The sequence below is a fragment of the Mus caroli genome, unplaced genomic scaffold (assembly GCF_978045245.1).
Source record: "Mus caroli unplaced genomic scaffold, Mus_caroli_1 scaffold_18, whole genome shotgun sequence".
Taxonomy (NCBI): domain Eukaryota; kingdom Metazoa; phylum Chordata; class Mammalia; order Rodentia; family Muridae; genus Mus; species Mus caroli.
In genome coordinates, this window is record NW_028227273.1 from 20532226 (window position 1) to 20556722 (window position 24497).

Below are 24497 nucleotides of genomic sequence, written 5' to 3' on the forward strand. Positions count from 1 at the left end.
CAGCCAGTCCCCTAACCCCCACCATGAAAAATTTAACAAAACGTTATTTAAGTTTTAAAAACCATGTTCAAATCATACTAAACTAAGTTGCAGAAGACATACCAATGAGCCAAATCCAAGGGTCCAAAAGTGTTCATTTCGGACTTCTAGCACCCCATCCAAGGTAGACACCTAAATAAACATAGAACAGTTTATCAGTTACCTGCATTAGACAGAACAGTGCAGTCCAGTCACATTACAGGCTTGCTGTCAGCCTAGAAATGATATGGCTAAGCCCTGACAAGGCAGGCACTGGCTATCAGACTTCTAAGATGAATCCTGTTTATTCAGTCCTGACCCAGGCTTCCCCATCCTCGGTCAGGAGCAGAAGCTCAGCGCTTTACGTTTTATGGTTTTGTTTTTGAACAAGGTAGACATATTTATGACAATCCCTTTGGTACCAGGTTTCTTTTTAAGGTGTGCATGGGAGTGCACTCGAGAACTGGTTGTATCTTTCCCTGGATCCTCCCATAACAAGCCTCTGTTTGAATGTAAGGCCACTGGATAAATTCCAGGGCCATGACGACAGTCACAACAAAGACATGCTCAGGACCAGGACTCAGCTTGAGACACACAGACAGCTGTGTTAGAAAAAGTAGCCTTTCGAATACTGACAACCAAGGACAGTGTCAACGCCCAAACCAATGATCTTTCTTCATTAGTGGGTGGACTTCTACCAAAAGAAAATAACCTACAAACTGAGAATCTGGGTAGATTAGCATGTAGACTTGGACCTTTGGCTTTAGTCAAACAATGAGAAAGATCATTTATTCAGTTAATATGATGTCTTCTGACCATTATCTTCTACATTTACTTCAAGTCAATTTGTCTTCTTAAGCTGAGCAGTTTCTTAAATTTTTCTATTTTTGTCCTTATGTTATAGCTTCTACTATTAGTATAACACACACAACCTCTCCTAGAAGAAAATTCTACAGTTGAATATATTATACATACCCACCCTTTTGTTTCTCTAACGTAATTATGAAAGATAACATATTTACTATTTCAACTTACCTCTCTAATCAGTTTGTCCAACTGACCGATAACATGAGGTGGTGTTGTCTAAAATAATAAAATAAAATAAAACATGAACAGCCTAGAGAGAAAGGAACTTTGCAATAATGGTTCTGATGTTCCCCCTAACACCCACAAATGGATGTCAAACCAGCCTTGGCTTTTGACAGACGAGAGGTCTCACTGGCCTAATTACATCACTGTAATGGCCCACACACATTTTGTTTGTTTTTGTTTTTGAGCATGCCAGGAGCCTGCCCTGGCCTTTAGAATGAACCGGAGGATGGTGGGTCTCAGCTTCAGACCAAGGTCAAAGACAGATGATCTCTGGCCTTGCAACTTGCTCTTACTATTTTGTGCTAATAAGTGCTGGTTTCTGACTATTCCGTGGCGGGATGCTGCTGGTTTCTGGTAATAAACTCCTGCTGGCAGCAACAGGGGATGAAGAAGGAAAAAAAAGGTTTAATTGCTAGGGTTCTTTTCTTTCTGGCTCAAGGACTTCTCTCTAGCCAGGAGAGAGGCTTGGAACTGGTGTACTCTTTAAAAACCAGACAGAAAAGAAAGAAAATAATTTACACAGATAATATGCACAGACAGACACACACACATACACTTTGGCCAGGCCCAACTACATGTTTCATTAATTCCACAAGTGTTCATGCATACTTACATACATACACGTATAGCTACACGTGTGTATATACATACATATAGACAAACAGACATACACATATATACATTTGGATGGACCGGGCAGAGCCCCCCAAGCCGCCACCTGATTTGTTCTGGCCTTTTTATACCTTCTTAGACAAAAGCTCTTTAGACAATTACCTCATAGATAGAATGTTACACAAAGGAGGAGTTATGGAAGGATGTTGATAGTAAGTTCAAAGCAGTGTTTCATTCTATAAGCTCATTTTAAGTCCAAAGAATCAGTTTCACATGGCCTGGCTTTATCATAGTGCACACCTGTGGCTTCATCCTTGGACCTGACCTAGAATGAATGTTTTTTCTTGATTACAAATTTATCCCAAGACAATTTCTCTTCTTTATATAATTATGAAGGGTCATCATATTCCTTTTTATGCAACCTTTGCTTACTATTCTAAGAGGAGGGGACACATTTTCTTCTGGATTCTAACTTTATTACATCTTTCTGGCAAAACAACTAAAACCATCTCCTTAAATTTTTTTCTCTAAAATTATTTGAATCAAATCAGGAATTCCATAAAGTCATTAATTCATCTAAATAGCATTAATTCATGAAAGTTCATATTCATGGTGATCTGCGTGAAATTTGCCCAATAGGGTGGGCTGATGTCCAGGAATTATTAGGCTATGTAATAGTGACAGGAAAGGCACATCAGCAGCAAGAAGCCATCTGGGATGAAGTCTCTAGGGACCTTGCATTCTTAGCGCTCACCCAAAGCAGGATATGTAAAACAGTGGGTGGGTCATCTCCAGAGAACTCACTTGTGTGCTTTTAGCTTTCCTAGGTGGTTTCTGTCAGGAACAAAAACACATTAAGGAGAAAACCATCGAGAGCGGGAGGGGCTCCCAGGGAGGAGTACGTCACACACACAGAGAAGCTGCTCGATTTCTCTAGAATCCAAAAAGACCAACGGATCCAACCAGCACAGGGCTGAGGGACGGACGGCTCAGCGGTTAAGCATGTGCTTACTGTGGTGGTGAGACACACCTTTAAGAGGAATTCTGTGACCTCGAGGCCAGCCTGATCCACACAGTGAATTCCAGGACAGCAAAGGCAATGATGAAAGCATGTCTCAAAAAAAAAAAAAACTGAAAGCCAACAACAAAAAAAGAATGCTTACTGCCTCTGTAGAGGGGCAGAGTTTGGTACCCAGCATCCACACAGAGACTCACAACTGTCTATACTTCCAGTTCCAGGATATCTGAGTTCTCTCCTGACACCTGACAACTCTCCCTGCACAAGGCACACATACAGACACTCAAGCACACACACATATGATAAAATAGCAGGCTGGGCAAGGGGGCTTACAGCTTTAATGCTAGCACCATTGTGGGAGAGAAGAGGCCAGCCTGGACTACACAGTGAAACACTGTCTCAAAAAGAAAAAAAGATAAATAAATGAATAAAGAAAGTGAAATAAAAAAATAAATAAAATGAAGTAAAAAAGAACCAACCAACAAATTAAACAAAAAGTATATAAGAAATAGAAAAGTAACATTTCATTTAGTGTATAGTACTACATAAGGACTATGTTGTCAGGCCGGGCGATGGTGGCACATGCCTTTAATCCCAGCACTTGGGAGGCAGAGGCAGGCAGGTTTCTGGGTTTGAGGCCAGCCTGGTCTACAGAGTGAGTTCCAGGACAGCCAAGGTTACACAGAGACAGAGAAACCCTGTGTCGAAAAACAAAACAAAACAATTACCTTGTCTTTATTACTAAGAGCAGGATGTACATGCACCTAGTTCTGGAAAACCTGTTTATATTACTTTAATACCCTTATTGTCACTACAATGATCAATGACAGGGGGAAAAAGCAATAGTAAACAGACCAGAGCATATTTACCCAAAGAAATGAAATATCCAAAAAAAAGTTACATAGCATTATTTCCACTTAAAACATGACTAGAACAAACAAATATAAATTTATGATTGCATGTAACAGGAACATATAAGAATATAAGCCTAAATTATCACAAGGCAATAAAATTCCAGCCCATTTCTGCTAAGTGAGTTCAGAGAATACTGTCTGACTTCACTGCTAAGGGCTCGCTTTATCTATCTGCTGGAAGACACTGCTGCATGCTGGGACGGAAACCCGGCTCACGTTAGACCAGCGTACTCAGTGACCACGACAGCCTCACCTGGAGGAGCACTTTCCCACTGTACACACTCATGGGGTACATGGTGCCAAACGTCATCAGGGCAATGGCGATGGCTGACGCAGTGTCCACGGCAAAGTAGTTACTGCAAGGAAGACAGTTCACAATCTTAAATGTCAACTTACAACTTAACACTCTGCCGACGAAAATTAATTATCAAAACCAGTTCTAGAAAACAGCAACAGCTGCTACTGTCAAGAGAGCACCTGGGGTGTGTGTGTGTGTGTGTGTGTGTGTGTGTGTGTGTGTGTGTGGAGGGGGTTGGGGCAGCGGGAACATCAGCACTCCAGAGTCAGCTTTTAGAACTCGTTCCTGTCAAGCTTTAGTGGGAAAATAATAATCAGATCAGTGTGAGGAGCTGTGATAAGACAGACGAGCCTTCCTCGACTCTTCCTGTACCTGACACCAGAAAGACTGCAGACGCAACGCAGAGACTTCAACTGACAACCTGACAGGAGACAACGCACTTTCTGTGTTTCCAGCCATTTGGCACCCAGTAATTCTTGCATGAAAAACTTCAGAAGTAGCCCGGTGGTGGCAGCACACACTTTTTTTTTTTTTTTTTTTAAGATTTATTTATTATATGTAAGTACACTGTAGCTGTCTTCAGACACTCCAGAAGAGGGAGTCAGATCTCCTTATGGATGGTTGTGAGCCACCATGTGGTTGCTGGGATTTGAACTCCGGACCTTTGGAAGAGCAGTCGGGTGCTCTTACCCATCTGAGCCATCTCACCAGCCTGGCAGCACACACTTTTAACCCCAGCAGTCAGCAGGCAGAGGCAGGCAGATCTCTAAGTTCAAGGTCAGCCTGGTCTACAAAGTGAGTTCCAGGACAACCAGGGCTACACAGAGAAACCTTGTCTCAAAAAAAGCAAAACCAACAAATATTTCAATGTTTCCCAGGAATATGATCTGGTGACATTATAGCTGAAGGGCTCCATCACATCAATTCTGCAGCTCTCCTTACAAGCCAGACCACAGTGCTAACTGCTACAGACGAGTCTGGACACGTTTACTTCCCACTGTGCTTGGAAGAGAAACAGGAACAAGACACTGCATCTGCCACGCAAGGAAACCACAGCGAGGCACTCTCTGCACACTGGGCATGCCACACAGCAGTGAGAGTGGGGAGATCCAGGGTGAAAGGTCAATCTTGGCTAAGTGACATGTTCCAGGTTGCCCTGGGCTACCTGAGACCTCCTTCTGGAAACCTAGTAAAGTAATAGCAATGATCAAGCACAAGTCTCTAGAGGACATTACTGACAAACAGAGTGTAATGAAGCTACCAAGGAGTGGGCAAGTCAGAAAAGCTAGAGCTGGAAAGGTGACTCAGCAGCTGAAAGCCACTGCAGCTTTTCCAGAAGACCCGGGTTCCAGTCCTGGCACCCACATGGTGGCTCACAACTGTCTGCAACTGCATGCCCAGGACATCCAATGCCCTGTTCTGGCTTTCAAGGGCACTAGGCACATACATTGTGAACAGACATGCGTGCAGACAAAACATTCTTACGCATAAAAATTAAAAAAAAAAAAAAAAAAGAGTTGAGCTTTGAGCTGAGTGAATGGTGGGAGGAGGATACTGAAGACAGGGAAGCAGTAGGGGGTAAGGAGCTGAAATGCATGATGCACGAGCGGACCCCGGTCCAGACGGGTGATGCTGGTAAGGTCTGCAGAGGGCTGACTGCACAGGACCCCAAGCTAAACATCCTCAATGTTTTACAAGTGGATTTGAGACTCGGAAACCCTACTCCTACTGTTGATTTGGAGAGAGGATGGTGACAGAAGCAGTAGTGTGGAAAGGACCAGAGATGATGAGGAAGAGAACAGACCAGGAGACTATTTTGGTGACAGTGATGAAGACGATGGCTTTATCCAGGGCAGCAACATGGCAGAGGGGAGACAATACATGCTAAGAAAAGCCTGAGTATCCTCAGGATGAATCAGGTTTGACTTTGGTTTGGGGAAGACTGAGCACAGAGGAACATAGAGCAGGCACTAAGGAAAGCACCGGGGCCCCTGCAAACCCACATGCTACACAGCCAGTCTACCTTGCAGTAGACATCACCAAGATATAGAAGCAGAGACTAAGTGGGTACCCATATACTTCATCTCACAGTGACACTAGTCAGCAGCCAAAAGGTGGGATCAATCCAGATGTTCTCTGGCAGGTGAGTGGGTAAATAAGATGTGGGATTTAACCTCAAAAAGGAAGGAAACAGAGAAACATACAACACAGATGAACTGTGAACTTACTTAAGGTCACCAAACTATATGCTGTAAAATGGTTAAAATAAAAAGCAATGTAAAAAGTGTCAGGGCCAGGGAGATGACTTAGTGAGTTTGAACACTTGCCTCTCAAGCCTGATGACCTGAGTTGGATCACTACACTCATGTAATCGGCTGGATGTGGTGACCCACATCTGTACTGGGTCCTGGTATTCCCACAGGGAGATGGAGGCAGAGAAGGAGTATCTCTCACCAGGAGCCCAGGGCTAGCAAGCCTGGAGCATGCTGCATATGTGAGAGATCCTGTTTCTACAAGCTAGAAGGTGAACAAGCACGGTCTTCCCAGAGCTGTCCTGACTGCCACACACACAAATTAGTATTAATAAAGAAATGATGCACTGCCTTGGAATTCAACATAAATCTGGTTAGAAAGAAACATTTGGGAGTCTTCTCAGAGGCAGTAAATAAGAACACAATTGCCTGTGACTTTTCAGGAGAGATAGGTAAAAAAGAACAATAATAAAGATGAAGCCATTATACTACACATCACTGTTTAAAGGGTAAGTTAATCAAAGAATTCAGTTGTAAAATGCTGGTCTAAAAGCAGCTGTATAACATATATTTTAAAAAGCTTTAGTTTTCTTTCTTTTTAAGTTGCTTCTGGCCTCCCCTCCCTTCCCCTCTCCCACAAGAGCAGTTTCCATTGCCTTCTGCCTCACTCGTCCAGCCAGCAGCAGGAATTAGAAATTTTCTCATTTTCATTTTAAGTTGTGGTGAGAAATACTGAGGCCTAATTCCTCTAATTTTCAGGTGGAAACAGTTGAGGCTAAGACCTGACCTGGTTACATAAGTCATAAGCAAAACATGATAGAAGCCTGAACCCCACCCCCACCCCCAAACCATTTTGTCGATGCCCTTAAAGTCAGGTCCCAGGACTCAAAACACATCTGACAGCAATACAATATACTCACTTAATCTCAATCAGCATGTATGTTATACACAGAGCAAACGCCCCAGCAAGATCAATCAGAACAAACGGATTCATGCGGGGCAGGAAGATACTGCTGAGTCCTGGGATAAGGCCACACAAGCTGCGGAAGACCAAAAAGAGTTCATTAGTATCCCCATGACATCGGTGAAAGCATACTGCAGGTAAGGGGCACTGTACCCCTCCCTCAGAGAGCAAAGAGGACTCGGGGACAAAGCTTGGCCACTGTGCAGAATTCCTCTGGCATCAATGAAAAAGCCAAGAGAGACCGAGAACTGACCTGAGCAGCTCGTGCAGAGACTCCAGCTGCGGATCTAAGCCCCCATGGTGGAGATGCTTCTCAGGGACTCCCGTTAAATTACACAAGCCAACAAACTGCAGCGCATCTTACCTGCGGCTAAGGTCTGCCACGTGCTCCTGAAGCCAGCTCGTACTAGCAGCTGTAAGGAGAAAATACTTAAATTATCTATATAGAAAAATAAAACCATCACTGGAAACACGAATTCTTTCATTTTAAAAATAAGTTTGGCAGTGACCATGTAATATGGCAAAGGGCAAACCTTCTCAAATCTCCAGCTTTAACCTTTTTCATGACAAGGACTAAGTCTGAAGCAGTTTCACCTTTGATGCACAGCTGACTGGAAGGAGTGAGTACCTTACACATTACGGTGCTTTTAATGTCACATTTCAGGGATGCAAGATGCCTCTAAGTGGTGGAAGAAAAGGACTGACTCAAGTTGTTCTCTAACCTTTATGCCACGAAGTACAGCTCTCCTTGCAAATCTATATTCTTTTTTTGTTTTGGTTTTGGTTTTTTTGAGGCAGGGTTTTTCTGTGTAGCCCTGGCTGTCCTGGAACTCACTTTGTAGACCAGGCCGGCCTCAGAAATCCGCCTGCCTCTATCTCCCAAATGCTGGGATTAAAGGCGTGCACCATCACTGACACTCATTCTATAACAAGACCTTGTTGTAAAGAGATCGGCAAGCTCTCTATAAAACACTGGCAAGGCACTAACGAGACGCCAGTGATACCAGAACATCTACCTGCAAGTTCCAGCTCAGCCTGTGACCAGGAGAGTGGCCTTTGGCAAATGACTTAACCTTTAAATGCCTTGGGGTAAAATGAGGATAATAAAGTCTTTGCTTCAGTGACTATGGGGAGATGAGTAAAGACCTGTCACTCTGAACTTCTGACTGAAACAGAGAGTTTTGTCTTCCTGATACCTGTGGGACTGCTGGGATGCGAGTGAGCACCTCAGAAAGCTCTCTCCACTGTCTGCTGTGTTGCAGAGTCCAGAGGCCTACAGAGCATCATCCATCTGCGTCCTCTGTGTTGAGGCAGCTCTGCGTACCCACTCACGTGTCCCCATGTGTTAATAGCTAAATCCTTTGCCGGTTAATGAGATTGCAAACATTAAAGGCTCTGAAGAGCATCAGCAGTTTATACTGACAAAGTTGGAGAAACTGCCTAAAAGAGACGCCTTTCGTTTGTTTTGTTGGAGGCAGGGTCTCAGCAAACAGCCGTGGCTGGCCTGTGCCACTGTGTAGCACAAAGTGGCTTGGAACTACAATCCTCTTGCCTCAGCTTCTCATGTTGTGGGACTGTAAGCATGTGCCGCCATGCCTGGGTAAACCTGTAAGCATGTGCCACCATGCCTGGGTAGACCTGTAAGCATGTGCCGCCATGCCTGGGTAGACCTGTAAGCATGTGCCGCCATGCCTGGGTAGACCTGTAAGCATGTGCCGCCATGCCTGGGTAGACCTGTCGTTGTTCATATATCACCTAGTTCAAAGCCAGCACACTGGCTTTTATATATTCTTTTCAGTGTTTATTACTGAGATGATAGTCTGTACAATCTTCCACATAGATAGACTTCAGAAGCTAGCATAGAGGGTGGGGAGGGAGGCACGTCTTTAACCCCAGCACTCAGGAAGCAGAGGCAGGTCGATCTCTAAGCTCAAAACCAGCCTGGTCTACAGAGTGAGTTCCAAGAAAGTCAAGGCTAGGGCTGGAGAGATGGCTCAGTGAATAAGAGCACTGACTGCTCTTCCAAAGGTCCTGAGTTCAAATCCCAGCAACCACATAGTGGCTCACAACCATCTATAATGAGATCTGAGACCCTCTTCTGGGGTGTCTGAAGACAGCTTCAGTGTACTTACATATAATAAATAAATCTTTAAAAAAAAAAAAAAAGAAAAGAGAGTCAAGGCTACAAGGAGAAACCTTGTCTCAGAAAACAAGCAAACAAACAAACACTTGAGAACCTTTGGCCTAGCTTCCTTCTCTACTAAACATATTTCTCACAGATGTACAAGTTTATGAAAAAAGAAACCACCAGTTTTTATAAAAATGTTTTTAATTAACTGTAAACTAAAATGAGCAAATAAAAAACCATAACATACCTTCAGAGACGTAAGCAAAAGGCTTATTCCGAATAGAAAGCATCGTGAACAGGTTGAAAGAAAGGGCCACAAAAGTACCAACTAACAATCTTCCCCTAGAAAGAGCAAAACATCCCCTTCAATGTTTTCTTGATAATTCCAGTCTGTAATTTCATATGTGGAGAGAATGAGGGAAAGAAGGGAAGAGCGATCCACTTTAAGTCAGCCCAACAGAATCCAGCTTGTTTTCTAGTTACCTAGCTCATGTCTTGCCTGCTGCTGCTCCATTTTACACAGGTCTAGACAGGTCTCTTACCATCAACAGTGTTTTCTCATGAATCATTTTACTGCTGTGGATTTATACAAATGTTAATGGAAGTTGTGCCAACATACTGGATAAGTCAGATGAGCCTGAATTAACAGGCAAGGCCTGCGGAGTTGCTAAGCAGTGGGTGTTAAGTGCATTCTTTTCTAAAGGCAGCAAGGAGAGATTTGGGGTCAAATATAAAATGACAAACACTAGAGGGAGCTGATGAGTGTGCTGGCTTCTGAAGATACAAAATCCTTCCTGTGCCACTACAAAGCCCAGGGTCTGGGGACTGTCAAAGACGAGAGGGAGTCCCGGGATTTGCAGGTTCTCCTCCTGAGAGGCCAGTGATAAGATACAGGGCTGTACGCTCAACTCTGATGCTGAACAAAGTAATAATGGAGCAACTTGCCAGGCGTGGTGGCGCACGCCTTTAATCCCAGCATTTGGGAGGCAGAGGCAGGTGGATTTCTGATTTTGAGGCCAGCCTGGTCTACAAAGTGAGTTTCAGGACAGCCAGGGTTATACAGAGAAACCCTGTCTCGGATTAAAAAAAAAAAAAAAAAAAAAAACAACAACAACAGCAAAAAATAATGGAGCAACTAGAAATTGGGATCAAAATTAACAGAAAACCACCCCTGCCCCATAAAATCTTTGGCTGGGGATACGCGTCGGCAGTAGAATATTTCCCTAGCTTGCATGATGCCCTGAGGTTAGACAGATCCCAGAGCTATGAGAAATAAATAAATAACCCATCTTACGTGTGTATCTCGGGCTGCTCCAAAAAGCGTTCTGCACTAGAAGAAAGAAAAATACATCAAATTAGTTACATAAATCATAAAACTATAAACATGCATTACTTATAGTTATTATGAATATATAATTAATCTACCCTAAAGTTCTTAAAACTATTAGTGGTGATGAGGCCAGGAGACTAACAAGTTATTCTCAGTATGTAATGTCGACATTTCTCTACCAAGGCCCCCCACTGCCATTTCAATGGCCTGGTAAGGAAGTTTAAACACATGCCAGGCTGAGCCTCTTCCATTCAGATTCACCTATGACTGGAGTTAGTTTTACCAAAGGAAGAAATTATACTAGCAGAGCTTGAACACTGTCCACGGTAATCTGCATACTACTCAAACCACTATGTCTCCCTGGATTCTGTCCTATTTCCAAGTGTCACGGGTGAGATTGATCATGATACAGACAAAAATGTACCTTTCTTTTAGTATAAAGAGGGCTCCCAATTGTGCCAGGACAGTAGAAGCAAATACAGCCAGGACTTCTAGTCTTTCAAACCTGAAATCACATTATTAGTTAGGAATAAAATTCTTCAATTAATAAACCAGGCTTCCTAGAACATGCATACATTCCCTCACTCATTGTGGAACTCACGCCTGGCTAAGGGAAGGCTGGGGGGAGGCTGGTCTACATAGTGACCCTGTTTTAACTGTTCCTCACACCCCCAAAGTTTCCTGATTGAAGTACAATTCTTATTTAAAATTGCTTTCTTGGGCTGGAGAGATGGCTCAGCGGTTAAGAGCACTGACTGATCTTCCGAAGGTCCTGAGTTCAAATCACCGCAACCACATGATGGTTCACAACCATCTCATAATGAGATTGTATGCCCTCTTCTGGAGTGTCTGAAGACAGCTAGAGTGTACTTACATATAATAAATAAATAAGTCTTTTTAAAAATTGCTTTCTTGAATCTGGAACGAGTTCATGTTTTCTAACACATCATTAGAGTCTCCTCTAATATAAAATGTACAGCCTTCAACACAGTGACTTCTATAACTATATACAGAGGCTTCAAGGTTTTGTTAGCTCATTACTAAATCCAAAGTCTTACTACAGAAATTTATCTCCATCAACGCAAAATATGGAAATATATCATAGCACTTATAAAATTCACTTGTTAAAATCCTTCATACTTTCTATGACTAAACAGCATTTTTAAAATATTAAAAAAACTTACTGAAATCAACTTTTCTTAGTATATGTTCATAAAATATGAAACAAATGAACATGAATATTTTAACATAATTGCTGTTTTTATTATCTATCATTTCTAGACTCAGTTCTTAGAAATTTCTTTTTTTTAAATTTTATTTATCATTTATTTATTTATTTATTTATTTATTTATTTACTTACTATATGTAAGTACCCTGTAGCTATCTTCAGACACTCCAGAAGAGGGAGTCAGATCTCATTAAGGGTGGTTGTGAGCCACCATATGGTTGCTGGGATTTGAACTTCGGACCTTCAGAAGAGCAGTCAGGTGCTCTTACCCACTGAGCCTTCTCACCAGTCCCAGAAATTTCTATTTACTTATTTTTTAGTTTTTCAAGACAGTGTTTCTCTGCATGCGGCCCTGGCTGTCCTGGAACTGTCTCTGTAGACCAGGCTGGCCTCCAAGGATTAAAGGTGTGTGCCACTACTGCCCAGCTAGAAGACATTTCTTATATATATTCTCTACTTAATAACCACGTCACTAAGCAGGTGGCATTTATTTTATTTTTATTTTCCAGAAATACTACAGCCAGCCTTCTTATCATTATTATTTTAATAGCAGTCATTTAGCAGAAAATAAAATAATCTGAACTTACCCAAACGAATAGGCAGGGCTAGGTTTCCTCATCATTACCCAGTAGCTTATTAAACATGTTATTAAACTAAAAAAAAAAACAAACTGCATTAGAAAGTAGAGCCAGAAATACATGCAGAGACTAATAAAGTAGTTTTTAAAATAAGGGTTTCTTGCACTAAAGGCCAGCCTATAGGCAAATCCTATGGAGGCACCTTCGCAACTGAGAGGTCCTTTTTGCAAATGATTCTAGCTCGTGTCAGCTGACATACAGCCAGTCAGGAGGAGCTGATGTGGCCCTGTGTCCCTGTGCTACTTGAGCAGTATCATGGGTCAATGACTATCAACCGGATAACATAAGACAGGTGTTACATGACTAACAGACAAGTCTACAGTGTGTGTAAACTGGACAACGTGTCGACTCACGCTCCGGGCTGTCCACCGAGTCAGGACAGTGCCAGCGTTCATTACCCTGCGCAGGAAGGCATGCGACTTAAAACTTAGGAATAAAATTGTTTATTTCTGGAATCCTTGCCCTTGATTTTCAGACTGCAGTTGGTGAAACCACGGATAACAGAGACTGCTACAGCAAACACTATAATGAGCTTGTCAAGGACAAATAAATTCGGGAGGATTGACTTTGTGTGATGTACTTTCTTTTCTTATTACTAATGTGTACGGACATGTGTACGCCAGCACAGATGACCAAGGAGGCCAGAGGCTGCCAACGCTGCTGAAGCTGGCGTTAAAACCCCAGTGTAAATCACCTAACATGGTGCTGGAACCCAACTGGGTCCTCTGAAGAGGAGTGCTGGGCCTCAGCTACCAAGCCAGCGCTCTCGCTCCTTCTGTGTGACTTTCAGTATATGACACCACTTACTTTCACCCTTCAGAGTCATTCTGCAGCGTCCGTCAGTGTGTGTGCATCCCCAGGACGTGCCTGGATAGTCATCCGCCTTTCTGCTGTTAGACCAGTGGCTCTTGCCACTTGTGTTGTCTAGTTCTATGATTTTTCTTTCTTTTTTGTTTTTTCAAGACAGGGTTTCTCTGTGTAGCCCTGGCTGTCCTGGAACTCACTCTGTAGACCAGGCTGGCCTGGAACTTAGAGCTCCTCCTGACTCTTGACTCCTGACCTCTGGGATTAAAGGCTTTTATAGGATAAATTTACTTATTTCTTTTTTTTTTTTTTCCACCTTTGGTAACTTTATTTTTTTTTTTTAATATTTTTATTACATATTTTCCTCGATTACGTTTCCAATGCTATCCCAAAAGTCCCCCATAGCGCCCCCCCACTTCCCTATCCACCCATTCCCATTCTTTTGGCCCTGGCATTCCCCTATATTGGGGCATATAAAGTTTGCAAGTCCAATGGGCCTCTCTTTCCATTGATGGCTGACTAGGCCATCTTTCGATACATATGCAGCTAGAGACAAGAGCTCCGGGGTTCTAGTTAGTACATCATGTTGTTCCAACAATAGGGTTGCAGATCCCTTTAGCTCCTTGGGTACTTTCTCTAGCTTCTCCATTGGGAGCCCTGTGATACATCCAATAGCTGACTGTGAACATCCACTCCTGTGTTTGCTAGGCCCCAGCATCGTCTCACAAGAGACAGCTATATTTGGGTCCTTTCAGCAAAATCTTGCTAGTGTATGCAATGGTGTCAGCGTTTAGAAGTTGATTATGGGATGGATCCCTGGGTACGGCAGTCTCTAAATGGTCCATCCTTTCATCACCACTATGAACTTTGTCTCTGTAACTCCTTCCCTGGGTGTTTTGTTCCCAATTCTGAGAAGGTGCACAGTGTCCACACTTTGGTCTTCATTCTTCTTGAGTTTCATGCGTTTAGCAAATTGTATCTTAAATCTTGGGTATCCTAAGTTTTGGGCTAAGGACCACGCGTCCATCCAGATGAACGTGGCCGAGGTTGATAGGACCACAGGCCGGTTTAATGGCCAGTTTAAAACTTACGGCATCTGCGGGGCCATTCGCAGGATGGGCGAGTCAGATGATTCTATTCTCCGATTGGCTAAGGCTGATGGAATTGTCTCAAAGAACTTTTGAGCAGAAGAAATCGGGAATTTGTTACAAATAAAAGTTTTAAATTTACTTATTTCAATAATTACTTTCCTTTAAGTAAAGGAAGCTTAATAGATTCAGGACAAGAAATCTTTGCTTATTGTCTTTAAAATTTAAAGGATATTTAAAAAGAACTTACCTAAAGAGATCAAAAATGGTGAGGTAAGTATAGGCAGCTAAAGCTGCAAAGGAACAGAAAGACTCATTAAAATCCTGCCCAGCCCAGCCTTCTATTATCACTTGTAAGTGTGTATGTGTGGCCCGAGTTTATAAGCAATATGTACACGCAGGAGCCTGAGAGAGACAGAGGGTGTTGATCGTCTGGAAACAGCTACAGATGACTGATAGAGGTGCTGAGAATTGAACTCAGGTCTTCTGTAAGTCTGATAAGCATTTTTTTAAAAAAAGATTTATTTATTTTATTTATATGAGGTTCAGACACACACCAGAAGAGGGCATCAGATCCCATTACAGATGGTTGTGTGCCACCATGTGGTTGCTGGGGATTGAACTCAGGACCTCTAGAATAGCAGTCAGAGCTCTGAACCACTGAACCATCTCTCCAGCCCCTGTCTTAGGGTGACTATTGCTGTGATAAAACACCATGACCAAAAGCAGCTTGGGAAGGAAAAGGTTTATTTGGCTTACATATCCTAAATCGCAGTCCACTGAAGGAAGGCAGGGCAGAAACTCAAATAGGGTAGAAATCTGGAGCCAGGAGCTGATATATAGGCCATGGAGAGGGGCTGAGTACTGGGTTGTTCATTATGGCTTATTCAACCTACTTCAGAGCTTGCCTGTCTACTTGTCTGCCTGCTTGTCTGCCTTCCTTCCTTTTTTTCTTTCTTTCTTTCTTTCTTTCTTTCTTTCTTTCTTTCTTTCTTTCTTTCTTTCTTTCTTTCTTTCTTTCTGGTTTGGTTTTGTTTGTTTGTTTTGTTTTGTTTTGTTTTTGAGATAGGGTTTCTCTGAACTCTTTATGTAGACCAGGCTGGCGTCCAATTCAGAAATCTGCCTTTCTTTGCCTCCCTTTCCTTTATATATATTATGTGCTTTTCTGGAATGCATGTAGCTCAAATGATTTAAATAATATTTCTCTTTTTTCTGGTTTGTTTGGGATCAAAGGTGTACACAACTATACCTGGCTCAGAAAGTACTATGCCTGCAGGCCAGAAGTGGGCACTGGATCACATTACAGATGGTTGTGAGCCACCATGTGGTTGCTGGGAATCGAACTTAGGACCTCTGGAAGAGCATCTTAGTCTCTGAGCCATCTCTCCAGCCTCTCAAAAAAGTATTTTCAAGAGGAGGCCAGCAGCAGTGGGTAGGGGTGCTTACTACTATGTCTGACATCCTGAGGATTCTGGGAACTCACATGGTGAAAGGAAAGAACTCATCCCAGGGCCACCAGGCCATGGTGGCACCATCCACAGTGGGCTGTGCCCTCTCCCACTGATTCCTAATTGAGAAAATAGCCTACTGGCTTGCCTATGGCCCAGTTCTATGGAGGCATTTTCTTTTGTTTTTTTGTTTTTGTTTTTGTTCTTGTTTTGTTTTTTCCGAGACAGGGTTTCTCTGTGTAGCCCTGGCTGTCCTGGAACTCACTTTGTAGACCAGGCTGGCCTCGAACTCAGAAATCCACCTGCCTCTACCTCCCAAGCACAGGGATTAAAGGCGTGCGCCACCACTGCCTGGCTGGAGGCATTTTTTAAATTGAGCTTCCCTCCTCTCAGATGACTACAGCTTGTGTCAAGCTGACAAAAAGTTAGCCAACACATACATCTTTATTTAAATCAAAACCAAAAGTGAAGCTGGGCTGATAGCAACCAAAGGGCAACATACCTATGCTGTTGGTGGAGCTGCACCACATGAGCAGGAAGCCAGTGCACAGAACGTTGATTGCACCGAAAAGAAGGATCTTCCAGGACTGTGGGAGGGAGAACCATGCCCATTCAGACAGTGTTGGCAGAGATCGCCTGCCTCATCCACACCGATAATATAATAGACACACAGCAGACAAATACGACTTCTTCTAAAAAACTGTGGCATCTAACCTACATCTACATCTAACCAAATCATCATCAATCAGGCTCCCTCAGTCAAGCAGGAGGGTCACTCATGGTAGCCTAGGCAGCATAGCAAACCCTGTCAGACACAACCCAACCATTTTAAAGGATGCAAATTTTAAAACAACTCTCTGAACAAAGCTATTTACTCAATAAGTACCAATGCCAGGCATTATTTAGGCATGAGAATAAAGCGGAGAACAAAACATGGACTTACCATGTAGGCAGACTGACAGTAAACAAGGATTTAGGTTAATGGTAATAAGTACTAGGAAGCAAGTAAAAAGTGGGTCAAGGAGCCAGGCAGTGGTGGCGCATGCCTTTAATCCCAGCACTTAGGAGGCAGAAGCAAGCAGATCTCTGTGAGTTCGAGCCATCCTGGTCTCCACAGTGAGTTCCAAAGACAGTCAAGGCTACACAGACAGACCCTGGGGAGTGGCTAAGGAAACAATGACAGAAGGTGGTTTGGAGAGGGTTCTTTTTAGACTGGCTCATCAGAAAAGACTCGTAGCAATGTGAAAGGCCACAGACTCTAGCATGAGAATAATTGGAAAGAAAACGGAAGCCAGAGAGCTAGGGCCCCAAGTGACAAAGCCCCTGGTGAGGACAGTAGAGAAGAGTGGAAGAGAGGGAGTCTGAGCAGTAGCACGAGATGTCCTGAATGCCAGGAAACATTAGCTGGGGCCTGCCTTACATTTTCCTGGGCATGGTGGGGTACGCCCATGATGCCAACACTTAGGATGCAGAGATAAGAGGATGGCAGCTGAAGGCCAGCATGGGCTACACAGTAAGTCTGAGGCTAGCCTAAGCTACGTGGTGAGAGTTTCTCTCAACCCCTCCCTGCCTACAGAAAGCAAAAGATCATTCCAGGTCCTGTGGGGCTTGAAAGTGGTAGGAGGCAGTGCTAACGGTAAGGCTTTGCACAACTGCATTAAAGATAGCCAGCATGTTTGCTGAGCATACTCATGTGAGGATCAAGGGACTAAACCAGAATGGAAAAGATTTCAAAATTTTCAGACTTGACCATCTGGAAGAGCATCTAGTTAATACACAAGTGACTGAAGATCAAGGTCCAGCCTTGACCATTCTATGACTGAAATGCCCATTAGTCATCTATGAGACGTGAGGAGGCCAAATTCCATAGAGGAAGCAGAGGTGGGAGGGGTTAGGGCTTGAGGCTTAAATACACAGTCACCAACACACAGTGTAATGAAAACCAGGAGAGCAGACAGCACTCGTAGAGGGAAGGGGCTCACACTCCACAGAGCAGAGGGAAGGAGCTGGAACTCACATGATGGAAAGAGAACCAATTCCCAAGTTGTGCTCTGACCTCCACATATGTACTGTAGTTCACACACACACACACTCACACGACACACACACATTATCTAGAAATCTAGAAATGTGGGAAACTGAATGAACTATAGAACTTCAACAAGAGGAGCGCCCATGGCTTGTCATCAATTGACAGTGAGACGACAAGTCAGCAGGGTTGGATTTCCTTGGTTAGACTCAGTAGCTCAGGGACAGGGACAGGGACAGGGACAGGGACAGGGACAGGGACAGGGAAGGGTGAGTGAGAACGTAAAGAGGGTTAAGAACTTTCCAGAAGGAAGTCGGGTGTGGTGGCGCACGCCTTTAATCCCAACACTTGGGAGGCAGGGGCAGGTGGATTTCTGAGTTCGAGGCCACCCTGGTCTACAAAGTGAGTTCCAGGACAGCCAGGGCTACACAGAGAAACCCTGTCTCGAAAAACCAAAAAAAAAAAAAGAACTTTCCAGAAGGAAGAGGCACAAAGTACTTAAAGATAGAAAGTGATGACTAGTTTTTGCTTTGCCTGCGCCTGGTGTAGCTGGTGCTTGTGGAGGCCAGAAAGGGCACCAGATCCCCTGGCCTGAGTTACAGTCAGATGTGAGCTTCTGTGTGGGTGCTGGGAACTGAAGGGGTGTCCTCTGCAAGGGCACCTCCTGCTCTTAACCGGAGTCACATCTCCAGTCCCTCAATCCTCAGCTCAGGGTAATAAGGTGGCTTTGCAATAATAACTCAAGCCAAGGTTGAAGAAGGACTTACCCGCCGGTCAGCTACTACAAGTCTAAACTCCTGTAGTAACTTTCCAAAAAAGGATCTCTGTGGCTTCCGAAAGAGATGAATCGTCCCCTTTAAGACAAACATAAAAATACAAATCAGCCTTAAATATCTAATAATCTTTAATGCTCTTGCGATTTGAGAGTACCAACAACTACCTTATCAAGGGTTCCACACGGCAAGTACCCTACACAAGTTAAAGGCACTTACTGATTTAATAGGCAAATAGCCATATGAGAAGCAAGTCATTTTTGATAAGATGTCCAACATCTCAAAGCCAGCCAACAGAAACTTAGGAAGTCAGATGTAGACATTTTTAGCTCTGGATCTCCTCCCTCTCCCAAAATACTGTATTTTACTTAACAAAGCTAAGTAACTATACGGGTAAACCCGCTACGCTCTCTTTTAGGCACGTAGGCAAAGACTCTGGGGGAATGGCCATGATTGCTGTAACCTACAACAGCGCAGGGCCAGGGAGATTATTAGCAGCTTCTGTTTACACTCATAAAGCCATTCCTTCCCTTGCACTGAAAATATACTATGCTCTTATGAAGTTTTCTGGGCCAGGTTTCCAAAATAAAATATTATAGCTATGTTTCAAGAGAAAATTTTGTTATTCCAAAAGCAATTAATTTGAAGGAGGGCGAGAGTTCTTTCCTGATCATCAAAGAGTAACATGTCATAATTTGACTGCTGAGAGGCACACTTAAATAGTTTGGTTTTAGTGAAATACTTTCTTGAATGGTCAAGGCACAGTCACCGTAACAACCACCCTGTGTTTCTACTTCACTGAACTTTGAGTCAAATACTGAAGCTGCTGAAGAACCCCGGCCCTGGGTTCTCAGCCTTCCTAACGCTATGCGTCCTTAACACAGTTCCTCAAGCTGTGGTGACCCTCCCCAGCCAGAGAATGATTTTGTTGCTACTTCATAACCCTAAGTTTGCTGCTGTTCTGAATTGTAATGTCAGTATCTGCTATGCAGGGTATCTGTTGCCACCCCTGTGCAAGGGTCATATGACCCCCCCCCCAAAGGTCCCGACCCACAGGTTGAGAACTGTTGGCCTTCGGTGCATGGCAAAATCACTCCCACAATAAAGCAAAGGAAGGCAAGAAAAGCTATATGGGGTGTTTTCACCCCTAAATGGGCTGCTTGATCAAGCTGTCTAGGAAAGCAAAAGGTGCCAGGACCCGGGAAAGGTGAGAACACAGAAGGCTGAGAGGGATTGTGGACAAGTAGTTAAACTACAAACGTATTTGTGTGGCAATGTCCTTTTTAACACAGTTCAGTGGATACACACGATGAGAGCTTTAACCTGTCGCCTTTTCGTGCTCCTTGACTCAGGTGTGCTGGTGCACACACCATTACTCCCAGACCTGGGGAAGCAGAGACAGGAGGAGCTCCATGAGGCTAGCCTGATCTACGTACTGAGTTCTGAGATGGCCAGCTACGTAGCCTTTAAAAAACAAAACAAAACAACAAAAACAGTGTGATTCTTGGATATTTATTTGGCCTAAGCCCAATACAGAAAATTATTATTATTATTATTATTTTTTTTTTTTTTTTTTTTTTTTTGGTTTTTCGAGACAGGGTTTCTCTGTATAGCCCTGGCTGTCCTGGAACTCACTTTGTAGACCAGGCTGGCCTCGAACTCAGAAATTCGCCTGCCTCCGCCTCCCGAGTGCTGGGATTAAAGGCGTGCGCCACCACGCCCGGCTCTCAGAAAATTATTTTAATGATTTACGTTTATGTATCTGTGTCTGTCTAAGTGTGTGCCATCCGTGTGTGCATGCCTGTGGAGGCAGCAGGTTCTTGGAACTGAAGTTATAGGTTGTAAATAGAAAGTGCTCTTAAGTGCTGGGTCATTTATCTCTCTAGCCCCCCAGTTTATTCCATGGAATTAAGTTACTTTTAAGTTTTAGGCTAAGAGGGTCAACAGGTATTTAAAAGGCAGAGGGTCACTTCCTATGCCATCCTGACATTGTGGAAGGAGATGGCTCAGTTTATAAAGTACTTGCCGTGAAAGCATGGATTTCTGATTTGGTGACAGGCATGATACAAGATGCAACTATAACCCAGTATTGAGGAGGTGGGGGCAGAGACATGGGAGTCCTTGGAGCTTCTTACTTTTTTTTTTCTTTTCTTTTCTTCTCTTTTCTTTTCTTTCTTTTTTTTAGACAAGGTTTCTCCCGTAGTTCTGACTGCCTGGGATTCACTTTGTAGACCAGGCTGGCTCACAGGTATCCACTTGACCTATGAGAATCAGTCTCTGCCTGTCAAGCATGGGACTCAAAGGCATATGACACTCTGCTCAGAAGGAACTTAAAAAAAAAATTCTTTTTTTTTTTTAATATGTATGGGTGTTTTGCCTGCATATGTGTCTGTGTACCACATGTGTCTAGTATCTGTGGGGGCTGGAAAAGGAGTTAGATCTCCTGGAACTAACCTTACAGATGGATGTGAGCTACCATGTGGCTGTTGGAAGTTGAACCTGGGTCCTTTGGAAGAGCAACTGGCATTCTTAACCACTGAACCATCTCTCCAGCCCTCCTTGGAGCTCTTTGCAGGCCTGGCTGAATTGATGAGTTCATGACTGACCGCCCTCACTAAAATGTGAAGAGGTGGGGTATGTAGTATGCCTTTAATCTCAGCACTAGCAAGACAGTGAGGTAGGAAGATCTCTTGAGTTTGAGGCAAACCTGAGCTGACTACACAGTGAGACTCTGTCTCAAAACAAGTAAATCATAAATAATATAATAAATATGTGAAGGTGGGGGCTGGTGAGATGACTCAGCAGGTAAGAGCACCGACTGCTCTTCTAAACGTCCTGAGTTCAAATCCCAGCAACCACATGGTGGCTCACAACCACACCTGTAATGAGATCTAACACCCTCTTCTGGCATGTCTGAAGACAGTTACAGTATACTTATGAATAACAATAAATAAATCAATCTTTGGGCCGGAGCACGCAGGGACTGAGTGAGTGGAGTTGACCAGAGCGAGCAGAGCCAACAGGAGTGAGCAGAGGTCCTAAAACTTCAATTTCTAACAACCACATGAAGGCTTATAACCATCTGTACAGCTACAGTGTACTCACATTCATAAAATAAATAAATAAATCTTCAAAATAAATCTTTGAATAAATAAATAAGTGAAGGTTGACTGAGGAAGATCTCAAATGTCCATCACTCACTCACACACACACACACACACACACACACGCACGCACACACACCACATACACATGATAAGGTGGACAATGAATGAAGACACCTAGCACTGACCTCTGTCCTTAACATGCATCCAGGTACTCATAATGTATGCATATAGAGAATGACTGAGAACGGGAGAGAATGCCTGCAGATGTTTCACCTTTGACATGCAGTCTTCTTATATTCCAAACTACAGTGCTCTTGTGTTGTTGCTTTTGCTGTTAACCACAGGACGGCCACCATCCTGTCACCATGTATCAGAAGCCAATCTTAAGTAACTCTACTGATGCTGATCGTTCTATTTCTCTCCATTTTCTCAGAAAGCACTATGTTTTACACAGAATTGTCTTCATTACAATGTGCAAGTCACAAAGCCATTCCCCTTATGAACCTGAAAACAGATCTTAGCAGACGATACAAGTATATGGCCTTTGGTTTGGTCCACAGGACATTCTTGCAAATCTACATACGTATACCTACCTCGTATATTATTTCACTCCGTGACTACTGTTCTCACCATAAAAATCTAGGGCCTCCCTTTGTTGAGTGTTTTATAAAACAGGTATTTATAAGTATAAAATTGTTTTTCCCCCTCCCCGACATTCCACAGCAGGGAATTTGGCTGTAGGTTCAATTCTCAGAAAGGCAAAAAAATAAAGATTCCTAAAACTTACTGGCCAGCCAGTCTATAATAGACAAGCTCCAAGATCATGTCTCAAAGACCATATCTCAAAATAACTGGGGGAGACAAAAAAGGGGAACACAGCTAAGGAGGCCTCCTGACACCCACATCTGGCCTCCACCAATAATACTGGCAGATGGAATAGCACATGCAAATTAGGTACAAAAAAGGTCCAATTCAAACAACACAGTTTGCAAGCTGTTCACTGTTGCTACAATGTGTATATTGTATATGTTTATTTCTTTAAAGCTGGAATAACTGAAGGTTGTCTGGTCACTGTTCCTCCCCAAAGATAGAAATACATTTTACACATGCACACACACACACACACACACACAAACACACACACACAAACACACACACACACACTTTTGTTTTTGAGACATGGTTTCTCTGTGTAGCTCTGGCTGTCCTGGAATTCACTCTACAGACCAGGCTGGCCTAGAACTCAGAGATCCACCTGCCTCTGCTTCCAGAATGCTGGGTTAAAGACATGCACCATAACTGGTTTATTCTATCCATTTTCTGTACCCAAAGGATTACTGAAATTTTATGAAAATACTGTGTGTGATTTTCCCTCTATCAAGGGCTAGAACTATGACTCACAAATTAAAAGAGTATTTACTGCTCTTACAAAGGACAGAAGTTCAGTTCCCTGTGCCCACATGGCACTCACAGTAGTCTGTAACTCCAGTCCCAGGAGATTCAACACCCTCATTTTACTTCCCCAGGCACCAGACTCGTACTTTGTGCACCAGGAAACAGGCAGACAAACATACATACACAAAATTAAAAAAAAAAAAAAAATCTCGGAACCAGAGAGATGGCTCAGTACTTGAGAACACCGGCTGTTCTTCCAGAGGACCTAAGCTTGACTCCTAGCATCCACATCTGCTCCCAGCTACCTGTAACTCCAGCTCCAGGGGATCTAATGTCTTTGGCTTTCTCTCACAGCTGCACCCACGTGCACATAACCACACAATTTAAAAGAATACAGTAAATTCTTTTAAAGATCTTCATTAGACATTTTAATATATAGTATTTTAATGTTTTGGTTTGGTTTTTGGTTTTTATCGAGACAGGTTTCTCTGTGTAGCCCTGGCTATCCTGGAACTCACTTTGTAGACCAGGCTGGCCTCCAAAGAAGGAAAGTTTATGGTGGCAACAGTAAGAACAAAAATATGTCATTGTCGTATGTAAGTTACCAGTAAGGGCTCAATGAGTTTTTGTGATCGTTTCAAAGGGCAGTCAGCACTCTTGACATCTGAAAACGCAACCACCCGTTCACCTTTACAGGATACTGAGAGAATTATGTTTGACTTATGCGTTTTGTTGTTTGGTTTTAGATTATGTTTTTTTTTTTTTTTTTTTTTCGGGTCAGAGTCTCTATTTAACTCAGGATGAACTTCGAAGTGCAACCCTCCTGCCTCAGTTTCCTGAGTTGTAGGCCAAAGGCATGTGCCAAAACACTCAGCTTAATAATTAACCCAATAATTTTTAGGAAAAACATGACATTCCAACAACCATAGCGTATACTAGAACCTTTCCCGAGCTGCTCCACTAACCCTTTCTGTAGCCGCTGGTCAGTGCCGAGCTATTCAAACACTGAAAAGCAAACGAGTGAACACGCCCTAGAAAACCCCACTCAAGCCTCAAGTCGCTGATGGCGTTCACTTGTTCTCAGATGATGCTTTAATTTTAACATCAGGCAAATCTGGCATTTCCCAGCTGTAGAGGCACAGAGCAGGAACCCTTCAAGGTCCCGAGCGCTGGGGACCCCAGCGCAGGCCCGACCACGCGGTTCCGAGCGGCTGCGGTACAGCAGGGCGCTCGAGCGAGGAAGCAGGACGGAAACATCCCGCAAGAATCCCGCACACCCCACGGCCAACTCACCATGGTAAGGAGCCGTACAGCTCCCGCCGGAAGACGCTCTGAGAAGTCGCATTTCTCAAGCGGAAGA

At 43.4% G+C, this 24497-nt stretch overlaps 1 protein-coding gene across 3 annotated transcripts in view; it reads right to left on the reverse strand.

Annotated features, from left to right (window-relative positions):
- Slc30a6 (solute carrier family 30 member 6) overlaps positions 1-24497 on the reverse strand; it is a 29953-nt gene extending 5456 nt beyond the window's left edge. Inside the window, exons 1-13 of one of the 3 annotated variants that reach the window (XM_085833370.1) lie at positions 24431-24497; positions 18630-18716; positions 16336-16420; positions 14636-14678; positions 12443-12508; positions 11051-11131; positions 10591-10626; positions 9544-9638; positions 7533-7581; positions 7125-7244; positions 3908-4010; positions 1054-1101; positions 103-171 (exon numbers count right to left, since the gene is read on the reverse strand). In XM_085833370.1, the coding sequence (XP_085689496.1) occupies positions 103-171; positions 1054-1101; positions 3908-4010; positions 7125-7244; positions 7533-7581; positions 9544-9638; positions 10591-10626; positions 11051-11131; positions 12443-12508; positions 14636-14678; positions 16336-16420; positions 18630-18716; positions 24431-24433 (885 nt within the window). In that variant the 5' untranslated portion in view covers positions 24434-24497. Of the gene's footprint in view, positions 1-102; positions 172-1053; positions 1102-3907; positions 4011-7124; positions 7245-7532; positions 7582-9543; positions 9687-10590; positions 10627-11050; positions 11138-12442; positions 12509-14635; positions 14679-16335; positions 16421-18629; positions 18717-24430 lie in introns of those variants that run through there. The other 2 variants (XM_085833371.1, XM_085833372.1) reach the window with 2 other exon arrangements.